General features: G+C 41.4%; 2 protein-coding genes across 2 annotated transcripts in view; one reads left to right on the top strand and one right to left on the bottom strand.

Annotated features, from left to right (window-relative positions):
* Positions 1-3,023, top strand: part of RRAS2 (RAS related 2) — a 62,685-nt gene extending 59,662 nt beyond the window's left edge. Inside the window, exon 6 of the mRNA XM_039863656.1 lies at positions 1,566-3,023. Within this exon, the coding sequence (XP_039719590.1) occupies positions 1,566-1,653 (88 nt within the window). The 3' untranslated portion in view covers positions 1,654-3,023. The remainder of the gene's footprint in view (positions 1-1,565) is intronic.
* A 7,509-nt stretch (positions 3,024-10,532) lies between these two features.
* SPON1 (spondin 1) overlaps positions 10,533-24,451 on the bottom strand; it is a 231,992-nt gene continuing 218,073 nt past the window's right edge. The window contains exons 9-16 of the mRNA XM_039863655.1: positions 23,794-23,934; positions 23,273-23,348; positions 22,124-22,306; positions 16,418-16,588; positions 16,168-16,335; positions 15,210-15,374; positions 13,890-14,153; positions 10,533-12,197 (exon numbers count right to left, since the gene is read on the bottom strand). Of these exons, the coding sequence (XP_039719589.1) occupies positions 12,034-12,197; positions 13,890-14,153; positions 15,210-15,374; positions 16,168-16,335; positions 16,418-16,588; positions 22,124-22,306; positions 23,273-23,348; positions 23,794-23,934 (1,332 nt within the window). The 3' untranslated portion in view covers positions 10,533-12,033. The remainder of the gene's footprint in view (positions 12,198-13,889; positions 14,154-15,209; positions 15,375-16,167; positions 16,336-16,417; positions 16,589-22,123; positions 22,307-23,272; positions 23,349-23,793; positions 23,935-24,451) is intronic.

Genomic DNA, 24,451 nt, shown 5'->3' with positions numbered 1-24,451 from the left:
TATTATAGGTACTTCTACATATAATACCTCATTTAATTATATTGAAGTAGAGAGTACTTAGACATAGGGATTTTGAAAAGAATCTTTGCAGATCCCAAAGGTGGCGGTGGTATGAAGTGATGACAGCAACTAACATCGAGTGGTACTTTCTGCCAGGTACTGTGCTAAGTGCTTTACACATCTTACTACATCTAATCCTCACCACAACCTAGTAAGCTAAATACTTTCATTTGTTCTCACTTTCAGGTGAGAAAACAGTTTCAGAGGGGTTAAATAACTTGTTCAAAGCTTAGACGTATTAAATGGCAGAGCTGGGACTCAACTCTACATCTCTGATTCCAGAGCATGTGTCTTAGCATTGCTTCTTACCCGACTCCTCCCAGGTGAAGAGTAGTAGAGATTCAGCAGTCCCATAGGCAGTAAAGTATAACATCCAGGTTATGAAGAGTTTTTCTGTTAGCTGGCCTAAGAGCCCCTGTGGTTCAGAAAGTGTTAATGAGTTCCAGGAAGCTTGAGGTGATGGATGAGGTCATCTGTAGTTACTGTGTAGGTTTGTGTGTAAGACTGAGTTGCTTTCGTAGGCAGGGTTTGATTTGATTATTTTGAATCTATGCCTGGCACTTACTTCACCTTGTGCTCTCTAGAGGTATTGGTTTTTCTGCTCGTTAGATAGTTTGACAGGTATATGGAGTGGGCTCAGGTTAATTGTGTATCTAAGCTGAATTGACATCTGAGCTATGGACTTGTAATTTTTAGCCCCTTGCCAGAGCATTCTCTTTGTGGGGGGCAGGAAAAAGTAGATTATAGTTTTGGGGTTTTTTTTTTTTTAGTAGTTTATTTAAACTCTGAGTTCTGTTATTTTTTAATGAATACAGAATCTTGATTTTGGAAGGTGAGTTAACACACACACACACGTGCGCGCACGCGCGAACCAGTGCCACCTTAAAATCATTTTTATTACCTATTTGAAATATTTTGTCCCTGGTTTTGACCCTCAGAATTTGTCTATATTCATCAGCCAATCAGGAATGAGGGGGAGGGTAGAGGAGCTTTTTTATGCCAGGCACCATTATGCATTTAAACAAAAGATCTTTAATCCTCGTAGAACTGTAAAAGATGGGATTTTATTATTGCCTTCTAAAATACCAAGTCTCAGAGAAGTCAACTAATTTGTCTAATACTGACTTATGGCTAATGAGTGGTAGAACAGGGATAGGAACTGTAATACCTCGTAAGGATGATTTTATATTGCACTCTAGTGATGGGAATTTATTCTTAAGTATACCTTAGAGTCATGGAATTTTTAATTAGGAAGGGAGTTTAGAGGTTACTGAGCTCAGCATGTCATCTGATTTAAGATTCGCCCGTTAACGAAACTCAGACAGCTCTGCTTTTGCTGGTGTCGAAGCATTTGTACTCCCCGCCAAAGATTCACTTTGATTCCCTAGTTGAAAGTTAACATTGAAAAGTGTATGCGTGTACACGAGACTTGTCCAAAAATAACCTGCATTTGTACTAATATATTACCAGGAAGGCCACTATATATAGATTTTTCTGTTTTACAGGAAATTTCAAGAGCAGGAATGTCCTCCCTCACCAGAACCAACGCGGAAAGAAAAAGACAAGAAAGGCTGCCATTGTGTCATTTTCTAAGAATCCCTTGAGTTTTAGCTACCAACTGCCAGGAAAAGCCCTCATCTTCTCTTCCTCTCCTTACGGTTTACATCATGTTGGTACTTTTTTAGCCTTAGACAAATGATCACCGTGGTAGCCTTAGACCAAGAAGCTGGCTAATCTTTTCCATGAAGCTAATCCTATGACCATTTCAAGACAGATTTAAAGGAAACACTAAGGCTGCTTCAAAGATTATCTGATTATTTTAAAATATATATCTGTATACACAGACATTCTTTTTTAAGGGCTTTCATTTTATTAATAGGGGTGAATCAGTTTTGGAACCTAAGCTGTTTGCCAAGCTGAAGTCGTAGGTTATGAAATAACTTTTAACTTCTGGAATCATATTGCCTACTGTTACTCTAAATAGAAACATAGGGAGTTTTTTAAAATGTGAATTTTTGCCTCTAAACATTTTGATGTCACCTTTCAGTTAACCTTAATACAATGAATTGAATCCTCAAAAGTGATACATCTCAGACCTTTGTTTCCCAGTGGCCAAAATACCAAAATGCCTATTGTATTTATAGATTAAAAACTGCTTAAAAAGCCTTTATCTTAAAGGTGATAATATTCTGTGTGGCCAAATATTTGGACTCATTCGGGACTTAGGCATTTCAGTGTTCTTGGGTTTTCTAATTTAACTTGTTTCACAACTGTGTTGAGAGTAAAAATAAATAATTTCTGTCTTCCTTTTTAAGTACTTCTGGATAAGGGATTCAAAAAAACTAAAACTGTTTTTGTTTGTAATATAAAATATGGAATTGATCTTTCCAGGGTCAGAGATGATAATGTTTTTGCTATATACTTTTATACATTATTTTCTTATCAAACTAGTTAACAAGTATTTTTATATGTTTGTAAGCAGCTATGCTTTCACAGCATATCTTGTGTATATGTAAAGATAAGTATTTAATTCTCACTGTTCACTTTTAACTGACAGAAAAAAGTGAAAACTACAGAAACTGTGGTAGAACTTTACTGGTCCTGGTTGTACCCAGCTTTGGCCAGTCACATAGCTACTTAAGAGACCTTCCCAATAGAGTACAACAGGATGAGAATCTGAAATCGCTTTCAACATCCCCTACTAGATATTGACTGTTATATCAAGTAGTATGTGTAAAACTTTTAATTGACGATTAGTATAACTGTGGATGGCTTCTGATTTTGTTTCTAATTCTGTGGATTGTGTTTAAACAATTCAAAAGTATGTTCCTGATTTTGAGATACTAAGTGGTATTGCACAGTTGTCACTTTATTGAATGTGTACAACAGTCCCATGAGGTTTATAAAGCGTACCCTTGTATAGCTTCAGGTGCTAGAATTAAAATTGATTTGTTATCACAAGATGATGCTTTATGACTTGTTATTTTGAAGGAATGAGTGTTGGAGGAAACTTATGTTAGTAGCTCTAACATAAGGCATTATTGGCTTTTGCCAGTAATGCCTTTGGGTGTGAATTTAAAAGTCAATATTGGTCAGTTAGTAGGTGAACGTGAAGTGAAATGGTTTGTTCTTAGTGATTTCTTGAATATTTCCTAAAGTCACTGTTTCTTAAATTTTTTTTCTATGAAATACTCTTGACACCCCTTGATGAGATGCATTCACATCTGAGGATGAAGCTTAAAACAGCACACATTTATTTTAATGTTAATTAAAATTACTGCTGGGGAAGCAAAATATAAATTTATTTGGATGTTAATTAAAATTACTACCCAGGAAGATACCACGTTTATCCTGTGGCTTTTGGTACTATAACGCCGTCTTCTTGTTAGTACTTTCAGTTGGGAAAGGTTTTTTTTTTTTTTTTGACACCTATAGCACCTGGTCTTCCTAGGTGGTCTCCCATCCAAGTACTAACCTGGCCCGACCCTAGCTTCCAAGATCACGCACGTTCAGGGTGGCATGGCCATAGATGGGGAAAATTTTTATCATGGGTAACTTCAAATAAAAAGAGACCGTCTACGTAATATTCAGATTTAATGGGACACCTTTTATTTTATTCTGAATAGATGCTTTGTAGCAAAGCAGGCCTGAAAGTTAAATTTTGTTATCTTAATTTACTTCTTTTTTTTTTCTCTGTACTTCATTTTATTGCTACATCTAGAAGTTCTCTAACCTTTCCTTCTGTAATTGTTTAATCTGCCATTAATCCCATCCAATGAATTTTTCATTTCATGCCTTTTTTCCCCCTTCCGTGAGAATTCTGTTTGGTTCTTTTTTTTTTATATCTTCTATTTCTCTCATCATTATGTTCATGTATTTCTATTATCCAACCTCTCACGACTGGATTCCCAGATAAATGCTTTATCTGTTTTTTGTAATGAACTAACTTCTCTTCTGTGCATCTAGAATTGTACTAGCTGTGCCATCCTTGGGAAATTTGAGAAAATAGTCACTAAAATAACTTTTCCTATAGGGCTTAATCCTCTTGCAGAACTCTGGTTGAGAAAGGCTGCTTTGAACATTCGAACATGGTTATAATAGCTGTTACGATATCCTTTTCAACTGATCCCTTCATCTCTATAATTTTTGGATCTCTTTCTATTGACTGATTTTTCTCTAGTTATGGGCCATTTTCTTTTTTTTTGCTGTCTATTTTGATTGGATGCTGGATATTGTATATTTTATGTTATTATGTGCCTAGATTTTGTTGTCTTAATCTAAAGGTTGTTGGGCTTTGCTCTGGCAGTCAGTTAATTTACTTGCAGTTCAGTTTAGTATTTTCAAGGCTTCTTTTTAAGCTTCATGCAGTCTCAAGTAGCTTTTTTTCCACAATAGTTTAGCTCTGCTACTGAGTGTGGCCCATTTGGAGTCTCTGCTGAATGCCCTAGTAATCAGTGAGGACCCTCCAATTTGGCTGGTGGGAACTGAAAACAATTTGCAGCCCCATGTGAGCTGTGGAGAACATTTTATTCACATCTACTGAGTCATTCTTTGCCCAACCTAATGGAGTTTCACTCTGTACATGTGTATCTTAATATTAGCAAAACCTCGGTGACCCTATGCATATTTTTGGAGCTCTTTTTCTGTGTAGCCCTGTCTTCTTCAGAACTTTGTTCTGCAGCTTTCAGCTGCCTCAAACTCCCTGATCTCCATGTCTGTCTTTTCAGCTCAAGGAAACATTTGTGCCTTGCTTAGAATTCTCCATCCCTTTTGCAATCTGGAGTGTGCCGCCAGGCAGAAAGCCAGGACAGTTTTAAGGCTTGCCTTATTTCTCTTCCATCAAGGATTGTAGTCCTATGCTGCTTGGTGTATAATGTCTGAAAACAATTGTTTCACATATTTACTCCAATTTTCTGATTGTCGAAGGTAGGAGGGTAAATCCGGTTCCTGTTACTCCATGGTTAGAAGCTGAAGTCTCTCCCGTTTGATTTCCATCATACAGTCAGAGGTGCTTTGTAGTCTTCTTCATCTATGGCTTGAAAACCCTGCTCTATAGCTGGGGGGTTGGCAAACTTTCTGATGTTTGGCTAGTAAATATCATTTTGGGCATTGCGGGCCATATACGTAGTAGTCTCTCTGTACAAGCTTCGCAGCTCTGCCATTGTAGCGCTGGAGCAGCCATAAATGATATTTAAATGAATGATGTGGCCGGGTTCCAATGAAACTTTATTTATGGACACTGAAATTTGTATTTCATATCATTTCCATATGTCATACCAATCTTCTTTTGAATTTTCTTTTAAAAATTCATTTAGGATTGTAAAAACCATTCTGTACAAAAGCAGATGGCAGACTAGATTTGATCTGTGGGCCATGGTTTGCCAATCCTGCTCTTTAGCACATTTAACATTGAGGTTACATTTCTAACATTAGTATCTCTTATGTTTCTTTATATATGTGGAAATTCTTTCAAACAGGGTTTCCTGAATTGACAGTCATGAATTTCTATCCTAGGAATTTTCTCCCTATGTTGTTGAAGGATTTGTAATATTTTAGAGTTGGACATTATGCCCTATTGACATATGTCTTACATTGATGATTCTCTAAATTTGAGGCTTTTGAGTTTTATAATATAAATGGGTTCCTTACTTTATCATTTGACTTTTAAAATTTGACATAACAAGGTCGTATATACTTAAGGTCTAACCTGTTCCTCTTCTACACGTGGTTTCATTACCACTTTTCTTATTTATTTATTTTTCTATTCCTATACATAATGATCACATTGAACAGATAACTGGCAGGTAAATAGGAGGAGGTGATGATAAAGTGGCCACTTTCAATATCACTTGACCACTTATAGGTAATTAACTAGTGACTGCTTAGAAAGTTTCAAAATGCTTTTTAGAAAAAGGGTGTTTTAACAGATTTCTTTGTATAAGACCTTACTGGTATTCTGGAGAAATGGATAAATCGGAACTTTTACTTCCTATAAATTATTCAGTATCTAGTGAAGAAAGATGAAAAGTGACAACAACTGTAAAGTTAAGGCAGAGTGTTAGAAGCATGCAAAAAGTTGTCAGGTCCAGCAGAAGTGATAGTGTATATTCTTCCTGGAAAATCTGAGGGAGCTTAATTAGAAGTGATATTTTAACTGGAGCGTCACAGGTTGGGAAGATTTGAGTTGGGGCAGGGAGAGGAGCCCGTGGAAAGGGTGGGAAAATACCTGGGTAAAGGCACAGAGTTGGCAGAATGCAGGGTGTATTCTGGGATTAGAACCTTAATCTAAAAGGATCGTTAAGTGCAACGGGAACAAAGTAGTAAAGGAGACTCAGCTTGGGTCGTGGAGCGCTTTACATAGGATGGCTCTTCTATATAATGGAAAACTGCCAAGGATTCTGAACAAAGGGTACCTGGATCTAATCTAGTGGTAGAGTGAGCAACGGAAGTGTGGATTTAAGGAAGGGTGGTCGGATAAGAGGTTATTGGCATCATGGAATCTGTCTGTTTTCGGTTTGTTCTGCCACTTTTGTCTAAGCCCCTGATCTTACACTGAGGTTACTACAAGGGCCTCTGAAGTAGTCTTTATATTTCCATTTTGTTCTCCAAAGCTATTATTTCAATGTGGCCAAAGTGATGTTTTTAGACCATAAATGTTCCACTGCTGCTTAAAATCTGTTATCATCTCAGTGCACTTGGACTAATCCAAACTTCTTACCATAGTGTTCAAGGAACTGTCATCGTCCTGCTTCTCACATTCAGCCAATTTGCTTTCTTACACCCTAAAACACACCATATATTTTCCAAATCAGTTGCTTCCCTCAACTATTCCAGTTAGCTGTTTCATCCATTTGCTCCTGGCTTAGATGCCACCTCCTTGAGAGTCCTAGACTACCCATTCTACTATCACACTACCTCGTATTTACTTATGGACACTTATAGTCTATGACTATTTTGTCTGTCTTGTCTGACCTGGACCTTAGTCATAAGGTCTGTCGGTAAGGGCAGAACCATGTCTACTGTGTTTACTGCTTTACCCATATTGCCTGGCACCACCACCACCATTTGATGAATGAATAAGGAGCATAGGCAATCCTCTAGTGATAGAAATATATGGTAATTGTGGCAATTAACATACAGAGTTAATTCAGGAGGCATTTGGGGATGGGGAGTAGAACTCAAAAGAAGAGTCTAGGACTAACTACAGATTTGAGTTTTACCTATTTTGAGCTAATGATTGAAGATGGAGTGGTTTGAAGTGTAGTGTGTATGAGGGAAAGTCCAAAGGTTAAACTTTTAGGAGAAAGAAACATTTGGAAGTAGAAGATTAAGGAGGCAGCAAAAAGCGATGAGAAGCAGTAAGAATTTGGAGAGAACCAGACTATCGTCAAGGATGGGGGTGGGGGGTGCAGAGCTTTGAGTGTGGTGCAAGAACGGGGGATTAAGAGGCAGCAGGGATGATGGTTCAGACTTTGAGGTTGGTTGCTCATGACTTTGAGAAATCTGTTTCATCGGGTTGCTGGAACCAGATTATAACAGGTTGAAATGTGATTGGAGGGCAAGGAACTGGATGAAGTAAGTGTAGGCTGCTTTCTGAGGAATTCTGTGGTAAAATCAGGGGGTGTTGGAGCTGTTATCTCACTTGATAGGGTAGGATATTAGAGGAGTAAGAAAAAGAGCCAGTGCAGGGTACTTACTTGAAGATATGTAGGTATATAAGTCTGGAAGTAGCTATTACTGTGTAGATGCTTAAGCATTTGAGAGCTTTGGAAGCCTAGGGTTTGCAGGCTGGTGTCCTTTCCTGACCGTGAGTGAGAGTTGGCATAGTACAATGCTTCCCTGACTATCTGTGGTGAAGGGCCCTTTTAAAAAAATTTTCACCTTTACCATTGTGGACTGATACTTTTGCCAAATGTAATTAAAAAAATGAATCACTAGGAAAATAACTGTACTCTTGGATATTGTGCAATGTCAAATTGTTGTAAAAGTTTCTAAGCGCTTGCTTTCAATTTCTGCATCTCGTTGTGGGATGTGGCTTGTGGTTGGTCTTAGGCTGCAGACCTTGATTGGAGTAGCACTCACGTCATAGGTAAGGGAGCGGGAGATTCATGTATTTTTCACAAGTGGGACTTTGGACTTCCCAGATAGGCTAGGATATTTCCGGTTATGATCACCCAGTAGGAGTTACATGCCAATACTAGAAAAAAATAGAGGTTCTACTTTTATAAAATCTATTGTAGTCAGTAGTCTTGAATATGATGTTTTCCCCTTTCCCTTCTGCTAATACTTATTTGAAATAAATTATTTGAAATAAAGAACTCTTTAAACACATAACTTCTTAAAATATGAGAACCGTTACCGATCAATTCTAAAGCCAGGAAGTAGTTGAGAACATATTCTGAGGTTTATGGAGAATTTAGAGCAATATGAGAAAATGTTAATGAATGCTATCTTATGTTATGACATTATGAATGTTGAATGAAAAGTCTGAAATTACATTTTGCTCTGGTGATACCTGAGTAAAAATATTACATGTATATTTTATTTGTCAGGATATTTTCAGTTATAAGTGACAGGTATACAACTCAAGCCAGCTTCAACACAGAGTGGGAGTTTACTGGTTTATAAAGAAGCGAAAGACTGGTGGGGTAAAACGCTTTCAGTGACTCCTATGTCAGGATACCATCAGGACTTGCTCTCAAGGTGAGAATTGGCTAAATTGTGGAGATGGGGTAGAGAAGTCCTTTAGTATAAGAAGGCTTGTATGAAAGCCTGAGGCCAGAAAAGGTGAAATAACTGGCTCCAGCTCTCTCAGCTTCTCAGGGATGTAGCAGGGTTAGAACCCAGATTCCCCTTGCTTCACCGTTATATGACTTCTGCCTCTGTGCCCTACAGAGTGTATAAGACCTTCTGAATGGACAGAGTGTCTAAAGCAGGGATGTCATTATTTAAATTTGACATTTTAGTATAGATCTGTTGCTCACAGATTTCAAAGGATTTAAATTGAAGAATTATCTTCACACATTAGCATTCAGCTGCTATTTATAGTTCGTTACAGCATCTTGCTCATTCTCAAAAGGAACTAATTTATTTTCATTCATTCTCTCAACTTTGGGCAATGTGAAGAACAAAATGAATCATTCTATTATTAAAAGTAATAGCACCAAATAACCAAATAGCAGAATGTCTATGGCTTCCTTGATTCTGCGTTGTAATTAGGGATTAAACATTGCCATTTCTTTAGGATATAAAAATTTAACTCGGGGCGGGGGAAAGGGACTGACCGTACAGTCCTGGTACACTTTAATATTTAACTCCTTTAAATTATTGCCTGGAAAACGTGGTGCTATTTGTTAGGTCACAGAAATAATTTGACATGTAGAATTTTTGTGTATTGAAATTTTAGCCATGGACTTGACCTGTACTAAATTTCTGGAGAATTGTCATGTGAGAATGTGTAATGTATCTTTACTTCCTGGAAGAAGTACACAGACTTTGAGTATGCCTAAAACACAAAGTTCAAATTAAAAACAGCACAAGATCTTTTTTCATTTTTTCATTTTTGGGTCTGAAGAAGCCCAGGCTTTATTCTCATTTGCTACAACAGATTTCCTTCAAACAATGCATTGGTAAGGTGACAGGTGAGTGACTCAATAACTGATTAGGGAATATATCTCTGACCTTATTGTAATCTTAAAATGTGGATGTAAATTGGATTACAACTGTTTTGGCATTTATTAAAATATATACAATAATTATAGCTGTTCTCTATATGGCAGTTTTTACTGGGTGCCTTATGATCTGTTTACTGTCTCTATTGGAAGTCCAAACAAATTTTATTTTTGTAGTTAAAAGTCTTTATTTCCAAAGTGATTGGTTTGCCAGAAAAACTATAAATCACCTAACACGAGACTTTGGTAAGAAAGAGATTTGATGCTTCTTAAAAATTCCCCCGGCAAATAAAAGAAATAATACTTATGTAACAAGAAACATGTTATCCATTCTCAGCCATTAACCAGTGACCTGGTTTTAACTCTCCAAAATTAGGATTAAAAATGTACCCAATAAGGACCAAATAAGAACATGAGACACTAACTAGGGTATCTTATCCTTAGAATTACTTAGGTATCACCAGCCTAAGGAACTTTGATTTTCATAGGTTGAGAGGAAGTGTGCCTCTACATTGCTAAGAGTAACATTGCAAAAGTGGGCAGATTCTGTATCAAGAGTTTTTTTTCTAAGAAAGTTAAATGTTGTATATCTTTATATTATGTTCTTTGTTGGGGGAGAAAGCACTTTAAAGGTTACACCAGTGATGCCAGAAACAACTCAAAGCTCCCAAAACTCAGGGATATGGGGGTAAGAATGGTCTCTCCACAACAAGGTTGCAAAAACTATCTTTTCCTGAATATAATTGAGGTGGATAACAATTCTAAACAGACCCAACACTTAATTAGCTTAAAAACACAAAAGACAGACCCAAATGAGTTTTTTATTGAACAATTCTCTCTTGTGTTAAAGAAAATAATACAGATTCAGGGCTATAGCATATATAGGTTGTGTTTGGAAATATCCTGGTTATTTAATGCAAATTCTTAAAATAGTGTATTCAAAGCATTGTATGCATCTCATCCATGATACATATTTGGATTAAGCGGAATGAAAAAGACCTGTAACAGAAACCAAATAATTTTTAACAATAAATGAACGAGTAAAAACTGATGGACTCAACTCAGTAAAACGTCCTTTTACACTAATCCTTGGTAGTCAGCCTCCCTGAATTTGGTGTGCTTACGAGTGCTCTGAAGGGTATGGAAGACCATGGATGCGTTGGAGGGTCGGCCGTAGTGTGGAGAGCTGACATAGGTTTGACTTCCCACCAGAGTTTCTTGCCCAGCTTGATTCTGTAATATTCTTTTCTCCCTAGACTTCTGTTTTTCTTGGTCTTCACAACACTTTCTACATATAAAAATTTACGACTAAAGAACTCTTTAAAGTACAGAGATAGTATTTTTGTTGGAGGAGTGGCTTGGTGGGCTACAAGATGTTTGCATAACTAAAAAATGTTTTCTTGTTAGAACTGGTTTGAAAACTTGATGTGTGTTGGAAGGTTTTAAAAATTCAGGATTGGGACTGCCAGCAAGGTCAGTTTTGCTGTGTTGGCCTTGGTTCTAGTAAGGATCTAGCATCGGAAGGTTTATAAGGCTGGCTTTTCCTAGGAGAATTGTGGCAAAAAACAAATAAGGGAAAAATCTTTCCTAGACTTAATTACTCTTTGCATCAGGTCTAAGAACTGGCAACCTTACATTCAAATAAAAGAGCCATCATTTCCTTTGGGGTATTGGGAACCAATATTAGGAGATGAGATAAATGTGTTCAGAATTTCTCAGTGAAATTCTGAAAGCCGTTCAGCATCCATGCTCCTCTTCGCATCTAACCAGCTCCGTTTCTCCCCAAGAACTATCGATGACTGAGGAGGCTCAACAAAGGGACCTAAAGCTCCTCTAAGTGAAAAGAGATGGGCAAACAATCACTTCCTGCAAGAGAGAGCTGGCTAAAGATGAGAATGAGGGAATCTGCTCTCTATCCAATGGAGAATGTTTCCTGCTGTACCCTGGACCGAGGCACATAGTCATTTCCAGCCTCTCCATGTGGTGGAAGACAGGGTCTCTGCTCTGCTGCCCAGGTGGATGCTCCATAGGGACACATTTCCGTTTGGTATGGGGTGGCTGACACGACTCATGTCTGCTGGAGGTGGGCCGGCTGAAGACGAGAGAGACCTACTCAGCCTGTGCCCACCAAGAAGTATACAGAAAGGATGTCCCTGGCATCCACAGACTACTGGGCGAACCACACTGCGGAAATGAAAACTAGTGTACACGATTTAAATTGCCTTAAACAAACAAGCAAACAAACGGCCCAGTCATTGGAAACTGGAATGTGGAGTGCAACCCTGGAAAACTCAGACCCTTGCTAACAAGGGTGAACACTGCATGCTCTGATCTCCTTCTTGTCTTTGCAGCTGGTAAACTGGGAGCTTTTGAACCTCTTCTTTACAGTCATGTAGCGTTCCTGAATCCCACCTCCACACAGTTTGGTGCATTCCGACCAGGCTGTCCACGGGCGCATCCTACAGCCTGCAAGCATGAGAAGGCCTGGTTAGGCTAGCAGAGAAATTGGGGGCAGAACAGGGGTGCTGAACCCTAGTAAACAACTGTCAAATCAAGTATTCTGGGCTTCTCCCCTGCTCTTGTATGTAATGGGTTGTTGAATTAAATAATGGTTAGAGTTCTTACTGGGGACTGTTAGCTCATAGGTGATGGACTGTAAAAAATGGCCGTAAATACTTTGCAGCTCTTCCCAGCAAGGGGCAGAATCTATTTCTCCACCTCTTGAATCTGGGCTTGATTATAAGACTTGCTTTGGCCAATGGGATGTGAACAAACCTGGTGTGAGAAAAGCTGCTGGTGACCCTTCCACGACTATATAAGAAAGCCTAGCTCTACTGTTCTCAAGGTCACGTGGAGAAACCCCCCGCCTTCCTATCTGAGGCCCAGAAATAATGCAGGTGAGGCTGGTCTAAAACTCCGAGTCCTAGTTAAGCCATCGGCTGACTGACCACACGAATGAGGCTAAGCTAGACCTCAGAAGACTCATCCAGCTCAGACAGCCCAAGTCACTGAACCACAGAATCATGTTAATAAATGACTCTTAAAAAGCTACTGTTTCGGGGTGGCTTGTCAATGTGGCAACCACTCAAGTTGCAGTTAACCACTTCTTTCTCTTATGCTTTGCTCCCCAAATACTTAGCCTCCCAAATACTAAGTAAACCAGTCTAATTTATTATTTTTCACACAAAAACATGTCCCTACCAAAGGAAACTTCCTTGACCCCAGATAGTAGGTTAGATCTTTTTAAAAAATGTTTCCTTGGTGCTCTGTATGTGACTTCTTTGTAGAACCAGTCACCTTTATAATGATTCAATAGTGTATTAAGTTTCATGGAGGAAAAAAACCATGGCCTGGAGCCTGCCTGCAGCATGGTTGGGCTTAATGAAAGTTTGTTGACTGGCTGGTTGACTGACTACCATGTGCAACGGACATTTTAATATGCACACAGCTTCCCAAAGGAAAGATAGTGGACTATCAGATAGCTCCTCATATCTGCATTTCTTGCATCACCATAGGTGGTGGTAGGATGTCTTAAGGAAGAGAAAGAAAAAGGGGGTAATTTGAGCTATGCCTTTAAAAATAGTTAAGTTCACCATGCCATTAATCTTCACATTTACACAGGTACCTTCCTCACCAACTCCAGGGCATCCAAAGACCATCCATTGGCTTGTACCCAAGACTGAACCATGAATCTTCCCAAATCATTGTTTCATTGTTTTGTCGATGATCTTGCTTGGCTTGGACCAACTTATTCAGCAGTGAAGCCCCAGATGGGGATTTTATTTTTTAAATAACTGGCCTCTGTGCCTCTTTTGCTACTTCCAAACTACTCAACATGTCCATCAAAGTCATACTCTTGCTTAAAATCCTCACCCACAGAACCAAGACTCAAATCCTCAGCAGGCCACAAGACCTCTGGTCGGGGCCCTACCTCTCCGCCATGGTTTCTTTCCTCTCCCTTTGTACTCTGCTCCACTGCATCCCATTTATCGTTTAAACATACCATGCTCTTTGGTATCTCTGTACCTGTGCGATTACTATTCCTGCTGCCTGGATGCTCTTCTCTAGCTGGCAAACTCCTGCAAGTTCTTCAAGACCCACTCATTCCCTCCACTTTGACGTCTCCCTGAATTTCAGCCTCACACTTGGGAGCAGTACCTGGGAACTGCTCCCCATCAGACTCCTCCCTCAGCTGCTCACTCCTCCGGCTCTCTCGGGCCTCTCTCCAGCGCAGCTTCTGGATGGACTGATTTCGGAAGCATTTCCGGATGCGGCACTTTTTTCGCTGCACGGTCTCTGGGCAGGGTGCGCCTCCAAACTGAGGCTCCATTTGGATCATCCGGGTTCGAATCATGTGGCCTTTTCCACATGACTTGTTACATTCCGACCATTGGGACCACTCGGTGAGCTCACAGTCAATGGCTGGCAAGACACAGATGGGTATGATTGTATCATGTCTGAAACAAGGCATGGTCACTTACACTCTTTTGAACATCTCAGTGCAAGCCTATGAGAAATGCAAAACAGGTGCTGTTATCCTGTTTTACAGAAGGAACTGAGGCTCCAAAGGCAGACTGATTTCATCCAGCGCAGTCAAGGTAGAATTGGTGCCCGGGTCATAACCCACATCTTATGTCCTCTCTATTACTTAAGATGGCTTTGGGGAGACTTTGAAGATGTGTTCAAAGCCTCTTGCCTTGCTCTGTGAGCTTCTAGAATAGATCTGAATCTGGGCAAGCAGCCCGAGAGATAAGGGAGAGGGAGCATGAAAGATTGCAAATGCATTTCAGAGGAAGCCAAAAAAACAGCAAGTGTGTCTGACTTTCCACTACCTAAGAGAGGAGCTCTCTTGGAAGACTAGCCAGAAAAACAGGCTCTCTCCCCTTGAAGATTAGTCCCCATGTAATACATACAGCTGATCACAGAGATTTGGGAGGAGATGGGGCTGGGAAGCAAGCTTTTGAGGGCCTGGTTTGTTTTCCTGCTGGCTGGTCCTATCAGGGCTGCAAGGGAATAGGAGTTGTTGATTTAATGTCCACCCTCTGGGCATGGGTAAATAAAATGGTCACAGGGAGGAGGAATAAAATTAAAAAGCTTGGAAAATCCATCGGTCAGACAGCCTGTAATTGGGGGTGGGGTGGGGGAGAGAAAGAACTAAAGTTTACTGAGCCTGTGCTAAGTGTTTTTCATCTAAGTCTCCCTTTAAGACTTCATAGCAACTTACAGTTTGTGTGTTTTGTAGATAATAGTGAGATTCTCACTACTAATGAGGGGATGACTATTGCTATTGACTATTATTGACTATTGCTATCCTCATTACTACTGAAGAGAGTTTAAATAACTTTGCTAACACAGAGGTCCAAACCCATACCCTTTCTCTCCAGCATACAGTTGAACTCTATGACCTAGGACTGATCTCTGCACAGGGCTGGTTAACAGGAGGACAAGTGGCGGGCTTGCAGGGGCTCCAGGACTTACGGCATTCGGGCAGCATGCACTTTTCCACCTGCTCCAGCTCCTCATTACAGTCCCCAAGTTCGGCCAGAGACTTGAGCATCCGCTGGCGGGTCCGCATGCCCTTCCCACAGGTCACGCTGCAGTCGCTCCACTCGGACCATGGGGACAGCAAGCAGGGGATGGTGTCTAGGCCGAGAGCCGGGTTTGCCACTGAGAACAGGCCCTCTTTGCTTTCTTTGATTTCCTTGTGCCCTCCACCCCCTGGCCTGCTCTAGCCCCTGGAATAAAGTGAAATTGACCAATGGGTTCAGATAACCCAAATGAACCCCATGGGGCAAGAACTGTCTCAGCAGACTCCTGCTCTTCTTGTCACTCACCTGCATCTCCCATGGCCCCACTAGCGGCCATGCTGTGACATCAGATGTGGTTCAGTAACATGAATACACGCCCCATCTGAAACACCACTGAGGGTCTGAGTAGGGTCTAGAAACAGAAACATCCCACATGCCCCAGGAACCATGCACTAAAAGATAGGGTCAGTGATGCATTTCTAAACCTCTAGGATGTGTATGTGCCTTTGTGCAAATGTACATATGTGGCCTATGTGCCTTTGTGCATAGAGCAGGGGTTGTAATCCTTTATGGGGCCAATCAAATCCGATATAAAACAAGAGTGAGGGGCCTAGAATGACCTGGGGGATGTACATCTACATAAAAGTATTATAACCCCACAAATTTACTTTGGGGGCCTATAGAACAGCCACAGGTGAATTCTATCCAGAGGCCATCCAGGTGTCACTCTAGTATTACTCAGAATGTCCCTAAGAGGAGGCCACACTCTGTGTCTGACTGATGTCCACACACCTGTGGCCCTCATCTCGCTCCTAGTGGTGCCCTGCAAGGACGGTGGACCTTGATGGTAGTCGGGGGCGCTGTGGTCCTCCATACCGTCCCGGTCCCCACCTCCCACACCCACTCACGGCACTCGGGCATCATGCACTTCTCTGCCTGAGACATCTCGGCCTTGCACATGGAGCCATCTGCTGGGCTCATCTTGACCATGCGGTGCCGCTTCTTCATGCCCATCCCGCAGGTGGCGCTGCACTCGTCCCACTCGCCCCACTCGGTCATCAGGCAGCTGCTGGGAGCTGGGAAGTCCCAGGGCGTTGGAGTCGCATCGGCGGCCTCGGGAGCCCCATGCCCTCCCCGTCCGCTCGGCGCCCCACTCACAGCACTCCTCGTTGACCGTGCATTTCTCCGTCTCCTCGGTGGGCAGCGTGCACACGGAGCCGTCCTCCGGGAACTGCTTCACGTACCTCTCCCGGGACCGCATGCCCATGCCGCAGGAGATGCTGCAGGGCGACCAGGTGATCCACTCGGACATGGTGCAGGTGGAGCCATCTGTAACACACGGAGCGGACGCTGCAGTGCGAGTGCCGCGCGCCAGGGGGCGCGCCAGACACGGCCCCGCCACCCAAGGGCAGGAATCAAGAAGGAACCAGCTGGCTTTCACCGGGATTTAGGCAGTTGAGGATGGAAGAGAACATAAAAGGTAGTATAAATCTTTAAACCAGGAACTTCTCTAAGAGGAAATGAAATACCTTTTTCCAGGTGCATGGGGGCACTCAGTAAGGATTACTTCTTATCCTGTGCCAGTACATATGAAAGATGCTTGGTTGGCTTTACATATATATAATATATAATATATGTGGGATATGATATAGTTTAACCTACATATAATTTAAGATAAGTCACAATCCATTTTACGGTTTGGGATGTATCACATTTAACACCATTAAATAAAATTTAAAATTCACTTTCTCAGTCACTAACCACATTTTAAATGCTGACTAGCTATGTATGGCTAGTGGCTACCATATTGGACAGTGCAGATATAGAACATTCCCATTATGACCGAAAGTTCCATTGGACAGCAGTGGAAAGCAAATATATCTATATATATATTCTGAGATACCATAAAGTTCTTTTGCTCAGAGGAGCCTGAGACTTTAGTTATTATTTAAAGCTACCAGTTCTAGTCTAGAAAAATAGATGAGATAATTTTGTTCCTGAGGGTAGAAAGTATGACTGGCCTTGGAACATAGAGATCTGTGTCTACAGGGCTATGTCCACAGGGCTGATCTGTGCCCAAAGGGCAGATTATTCTAAGTGGCCACAGGCATCTCAGTGCCTCAGCTGAGGTTGGTAACAAAGAAGAGAAGACCTCAGCTGCTAAAAAGGGGCAGGGAATGTCTGCATGTGTCAAGAGAAGGGGATATAGAGGAAGAATGAGGAAGGCAATATAGCCAGCCTTCTGCGTTGATGTCTTGGACTATATAAGGCTTTGCTCCCATCAGTGGGTGTCAGCAAAGGCCATGATTATATAGGAGGCACTCAAGAGGTTGGTGAAAAATACAATTGAACCTCCAAACATGGCTTGGAGGTCCTGTTTCAAAGGTGGTTGTGGGGTGCTGCACCTGGTGGAAACACGGGTTTGTGTGTGTGCATGTGTATGTGTGTGCACGTGTGCACATATGTGTGTACATGTCTTGCTTAGTTCTTTAAAAAGAAGAAAATGAAGTCATCCATCCACCATCCATCCATTTATTCATGTCAATAAAGACTTACTGAATGCTTAGTTGGTATAGTCTGAGGTTAAAAAGATGTGTAAGATATGGATCTTCTTCTACTCCAGAGAGACAGAGAGAGATGGGCACATAAAACAGACAATAATTCCAGCTATTGAAAATAGGACAACAAAGAGAAGCCCAAGGAATTGGGGAGCACAGAAGAGGGGAGGATCTCCTTCTGGTAGTTCTGGGAAGATTTTACACAAGAGGGCACATCTGAGTGTACTTTGTGGGGTAATAAATATTTACATTTAAGGTGAAGGGAACTGCTCATTCAAAAAACCCTGTACAGAGTGTATATGTGTGTGGTATTAGGAGATGAAATTAGAAAGGACAATTAAAGTTGGAGTGTGAGGCCAGCCTGCACATGTCTACAGGCTGTCACTTGCACATGTGTGATATTGACACATTGTTATTTAACATGTAGAGAGTGTAGCTAGACAGTGCTGGTGTTGCAGCAAGAAATCATAGCTGGAACCTGCACGTTAGAGCCAGGAGCAAAGCTAACTAAAGATACATGTACAACCAAATAAGATAAATATGTTCCAGTGTGATCTAGTAGGGGTGTAGGGCTTGACAAGCCCCAATTCAGGCTTCCTTCTGGGCAGGCAGAATGCCCTCACAACCAGCCTGAGTGTCTTCTGAGAGGAAGAGGTTAGACTCAAGAGGCTCATCTCTTCAAGTGTCTTCAGGTGCCTTTACTGACAGCGTGTCTTTTAGTACTGCAGGATAATGTTAACCGTGTTGGATGAATGTCAGAGTGCTTGTTTTTCCAGTCCTTTACCTTGGCTCTCTGCAGGACTGTTTTGCCAATAAATTAAGCTGTGGAGTTTGCACAAGGGCAATAGGGAGCCACAAGTTTTTCAGTTAGGGAGTGACATGATCAGATATTTGTTTGAAAGGATCCCTTTAGTGGTGCCCTGGAAGTGGGGAGGGATGACAAGGCCTGGCTGGCTCAGATAATTAGGAAGAAACTCTACGATGTAGTTGCCACAATAAAATGTATACTGATGTTGTCATTAAATTCCTTCTGAATGTCCAAAGGGATCTCATATTCTAAATGCACCCCCAAATGATCAAATGCAGACGGTAACCTAATGGGGCACAAGAGAACTCTATTTATTTGGCCTTAAGTGGGGTAGCTTCTGGGGAACATGGACCCCAACTACAAAAAGCAGTTATATTTGCAGAAACAGAAAACTCTATCCTAAAATTCATATAGGCTCTTAAGGGCCTCCAAATAACAACAACAATAAAAATCTTGAAAAAAAAAGAACAAAGTTGGAAGACTCACACTTTCTGATTTCAAAATTTGCCACAAAGCTATAGTAATCGAAACAGCGTGGTACTGGCATATAGACCAATGGAATAGAATAGAGAGTCTAGAAATAAACCCTCACATATGTTGTCAAACGATTTTTGACAAGACCATTTAATAGAAAAAGAACAGTCTTTCAACAAATGGTGCTAGGAAATTTGGTTATCCACATACAAAAGAATTAAGTTGGATCCTTACCTACCACCACATACAAAAATTAACTCGAAATGGATCAAAGACTTAAATGTAAGAGATAAAACCATAAAACTCATAGAAGAAAACATAGGGCAAAAACTTCATGACATTGAATTTGGCAGTGATTTCTTGGATATGACCCCAAAGGCCCAGGCAATCATAGAAAAAGTAGACAAATTGGATTTCATGAAAAATAAATTTCGTGCATGAAAAGACACTATAAACAGTGAAAAGGTAACTTATGAATAGGGAAAAATATTTGCAAATCATATATCTGACATGGGATTTATATCTAGAATACAGAGAAAACTCTTAAAAGTCAACAACAAAAGACTAAACAACCCGATTCAAAAATGGGCAAAGGACTTGAATAGACATCCCTCTGAACAAGATACATGAATGGCCAGTAAGCACATAGACAGGAGTCTTGACATCATTAATCATTAGGGAAATGCTATCAAAACCACAAGATACCACTTCACACCCGTGAAGATGGCTACTATCTAATAAAAATAGAAAATAACAAGTATTGGTGGGATGTAGAGAAATTGAAACCCTGTGCACTGTTAGTGGGAATGTAAAATGGTACAGACGCTGTGTAAAACAGTAGGGTGTTTCCTCAAAAAATTAAAAATAGTTACTATGTAATCCAGCAATTCCACTTCTGCATATACACCCAAATGAATTGAAATCAGTCTCAAAGATATTGTTCATAGCATCATTATCTACAGCAGTTAAAAATGTAGAAGCAACTCAAGTGTCCATCGACAAATGAATGAATAAACAAAATGTAATATATACATATAATGGAATGTCATTCAACCTTTAAAAGGAAGTAAATTCTGACATATGCTACAACATGGATGACCCTTGAGGACATTATACTAAGTGAAACAAGCCAGTCACAAAAGGAGATACTGTAGGATTCCACTTATATGAGGTCCCTAGAATAGGCAAACTCAGACAGAAAGTAGAATGGTGGTTGCCAGGAGCTGGGGAGAGGGGGGATGGGCAATCATTGTTCAATGGGTACAGAGTTTCAGTTTTGTAAGATGAAAATAGTTCTGGAGATGGACAGTGGTGATAGTTACACAATTTGAATTTACCTAATACCAATGAACTGTACACTTAAAAACGGTTAGGATGGTAAATTTGATGTTATATACCACAATAAAAAAAATTGGAAATAAGAAAAAGCAGGTGCAGCTCAACATTTCAGAACTATCGTTACGACGTGGGGGCCCCCTGAATTAGTGTGAGGAAGGACTGTTCCCTGTGGAGGGGCAGTTAGAGACCTTAACTTCCACTGCAGGCCTCCACCAGACAGACACCAACCAGCTCCAGCACCCCCAAAGAGAGCATCTCCAACGTTTCCTTCCTGCCCGCTGCCTGTTTGTAGGAATGGCCTGTCTATGGCAAGGTTCACACCCCTTCGAAGTGTCTTAGCATGGGCTCAGTTAATTAACCACTGTGCAGCCAGGAGAGGTGTTCAAGGCTGTCCCCAGGAAGAGCCAGAGAGTGAATGACCTGCAGTGGGGTAAGCTTTCTTCAATTATCCTCAGCTTGGAAGTGGTTTTCTTCCTGCCATACACCAGCTCAGCCTATACATCTTGTTATTTGGAGGCCCTGTTGCCTCGTTGTACCTCTGAGACAGAAGATCACAGAGTACAGAGTGTAGACCTGTCCAGAGGAGTCAGCTGACCTTTGCACAGCAGTCAGCTTAGTGCCATCTTAAATCTTGAGCAATCATGATATAAGTGGTGCAAGCTCATAGTTCAAGCCTGACCTTTGAGCAGCTGCAGAGAGAGAGAGACAGTCTGAGAATTCCTGCAATCAGCTCCAAGGTCCTAACACAAGGAAGTGAGTGCTCTGACTCAGGCTAAGGCTGAGGTGGGACATACCTGAGGGCCTGGGAATGACACAGAATCAGGGGAATGGATCTGGATTCAATGTTGCCCAACCTGTTCGCCTGATTTTTAAAAAGGGATTGGAGTTAAGGCCTAGAAGCAGGCTGATTGTTATCTGTAATTTGTCCTAAGATATTTGCTAGCTCTTTATTTTCTTGCATGGCTGGGAAGGAGCGGGGTGGTCAGTCAATCTCGAGAATTATTTTCAGTTTTATATCCCACATGTGAATGAAATCACATGGTTTCCAACCTTTTCCATCTGACTTATTTCACTTAACATGAGTATCTCAAGATTCACGCATGTTGTCACAAATGGCAGTATTTCATCTTTTCTTGTGGCTTAGTAATGTTCTATTGTATATATGTACCACATCTCCTTTATCTAATCATCTATAACTGAAAGCAACAAACAAGCATGACAAATAAAGAGACTCATGGACACAGACTGTGGATTAGTGGTTACCAGAGGGAAGTAGGGGTGAGGTAGATAGTGGTAAAGGGGTCAAATATTTGGTAATGGAAGACAAATCTAATTTTGAGTGGTAAACATGCAATGCAATATACGTACATACAACATACTGTTGAATTGTACACTTGAAACATTTGATTTTATTAATCAATGTCACCCCAATAATTTTTAATAATAAGAAAAGAATATACGAAGAATCCTTTTGATGTTGTATGACATGATCTGTGTTCAGAGTCCTAGAGACACTGTTGGAGATGGGGGCCCGCCCTAGGTGGACTCCACTGAAAATTAGAGTCAGGGTCGTGGTGCCCCACTGGGGACACTGCCTGACTGGGTGTGAGGGATCAGCATCGCCAGGCAGAACCCTCTCTTTCTGAGCTTCTGCCAGCCACTTGCTGGCCTGGGTTGTCTCCTCACCTTCATCGCTACAGCCTGGGCCCATGCAGGGCTGGAAGTCCTGGGTGTCAGGGCAGGGAACACTGAGGTCCAGCTGTGCCTTCAGCATGCGCTGCCGCATCCTCTTGCCTTTATCACAGGTGGAGGAGCTGCAGGCGGACCACGGGGACCAGTTGGAGTAGATGCAGGTTTCAGGGGTGTCATCTGGGAAGAGTATGTGACATGTTTTCCTTGGGAGCCTGTGGCAGCTGGGCCTGGCCCTCTCCCCAGACAAGCTCATTTAAGAGGCTTGACCAGCCTCCATGAGTCTGGAACTCCTGAAATGGAAGCAGCCAGTCCCTTCCCTTTAATTATATTTTAGCGTTCTGCTAATAAATGTCTAAATAACCTAATAATAAGGAAAGATTCTCTTACTATCTCTTCCCCTCAACACATGAACGTTTTCATTCACGGTCCCTCATCATTTCCAAACAGGTGCGGGCATATCATAGGCAATTTGGGGAAGCACAGGTGTTTTTGGGTTGCTGCTTCATCTTCCCAGTGATGCCATACACAGGTGTCATGGTAAGAATAAGGGCAGCCCATGTTCCCTAAGCACTTATTATGCACCGACATCATTCTAAGAACCTTACATGTTTTATTTCATTTGATCCTTATGACAACCCTCTAAGAGGCAGGTTCTACTATTATCCCCATGTAATAGTTGAGGAAACTGTGGTAGAAAGGTGAGCTTCTTGCCCAAAGCCACAGAGGAGAGCCCAGGTTGTCTGGCTCGAGATGCTGTGAGAAAACTTGAACTGAAGCTATGGCTCTGCCATTCCCTCCTGACTGCAGGATCTGGGCTTCACTTTCCTTGCTGGAGTGGACGTACCCACACCTGCCTCACAGGCCAGCAAGAGCCAAAGCAGAGAGGGATCTGAGTACTGTGAAGCCTACGCAAATTCTATCTACGTAATCATTTCGAAGGCCCGATACTGTTAATACATATTCCAGGGTCGTACTGGCCTTAGCCTTACTTTGGATTTTCTTGCAAACAGAAATCCATAAAGATGGTTTTACCATGTCAAAGGATATAATATATTTGTGGCTTTTAAAACATGTTAGCAAATTGTTTTCCCAAAAGATCATGCCAATTTATGTTGCCACCGGCAACAAAGGGAAACGACATACCTTCATCTTTCTCTTCTGGGGCCAGGTCTGCTACAATATCATCCACGTTGTCAGGTACAATATTGCATTGTTCCCCCTGCAAAGGAATTTTACTTGGAGGGCTCACATTAAAGAATGGAATGTGTGGGGGAAAGATGAGGCCCTTCCTGTATACAAATCCTAGGCCATGGTGGAGTTCTGGGCCAAAATTTACAATCAGACTGACTGAAAAAGGAATGGCAAGAAACTCACAGCTTCCTTGTTCTTGACCCGTGGCAGACATTAGTAATCAATTGTGAGACTCAGGATGAAACCTATTTGCCTGGATCAAATCATTCAGTTGATCATCAAATTCCACTACTATGTTCATTTTGCTCATTTATATTTTATGAATACTTTGCATTCTAGAAGCCTTGGGAAGCCCAAGAATTCTATATCCTGGAATATGCCAGGGGCTCCACGATTCTAGAGCAGAAAGGGGTACAGTCTCTTTGCACTCCTGGTAGAAACGTTCTGCGCGAGGGTGAGCTCTAACCCAATACCTTCCGGGCGATTCTCTCGATGACAACTCTGGCTACTTGAGTGATGGACCCGCCCTCTGGATCGTAAAAGGGACTCTGAGGATGGTCCAGACTGGTCAGGGGCCGGATTTTCTCCTGGGGAATTGTGGGCTTGTTGGGTGACTACAGTGGGGGAAAAACACAGACACAGAGAGTAGGAAATAAAACTGGTTAAAAACCACAAAAGCAATTTGATTGTAATGCGATCAGAACAAAAACCTTGACAGGAATTTAACAAATATAACTACTATTTATATTATGGAATTCCATTCATGCCATGTGTTGTGCGTGGAAATTTGTAGCCTTATATTTTCAGATTCTCCCATGGACACAGTAGGATTATGCCCCGATGAAGAAGCCAAGTTTCAGAGTGATCGTCCCAGCTAGGAAATGGCTAAGCCGGGTTGGCCTGAGCCCAGAGCTCTTCCTACAGGACCAGGCGTCAGCAAACTTTTGTCTGCAGAGGGTCAGATGGTAAGTATTTTTGGCTGTGTGGGCCAAACCGTGTCTGTCCCAACGACTCAACTCAGCTGTTACAGTGAGAAAGAAGCCCCAGACGATATGTAATCGAATATGTGAGGCTGGGTTCAAAAATTTTATTTCAAATCAAATGGTGGGCCAGATTTGCCCTACAAACCAT

The sequence above is a fragment of the Pteropus medius genome, unplaced genomic scaffold, assembly GCF_902729225.1.
Source record: "Pteropus medius unplaced genomic scaffold, Ma_sr-lr_union100, whole genome shotgun sequence".
Lineage (NCBI taxonomy): Eukaryota > Metazoa > Chordata > Mammalia > Chiroptera > Pteropodidae > Pteropus > Pteropus medius.
The sequence above is the reverse complement of the archived record's forward strand: the minus strand, read 5'-3'. Positions and strand labels throughout refer to the sequence as shown.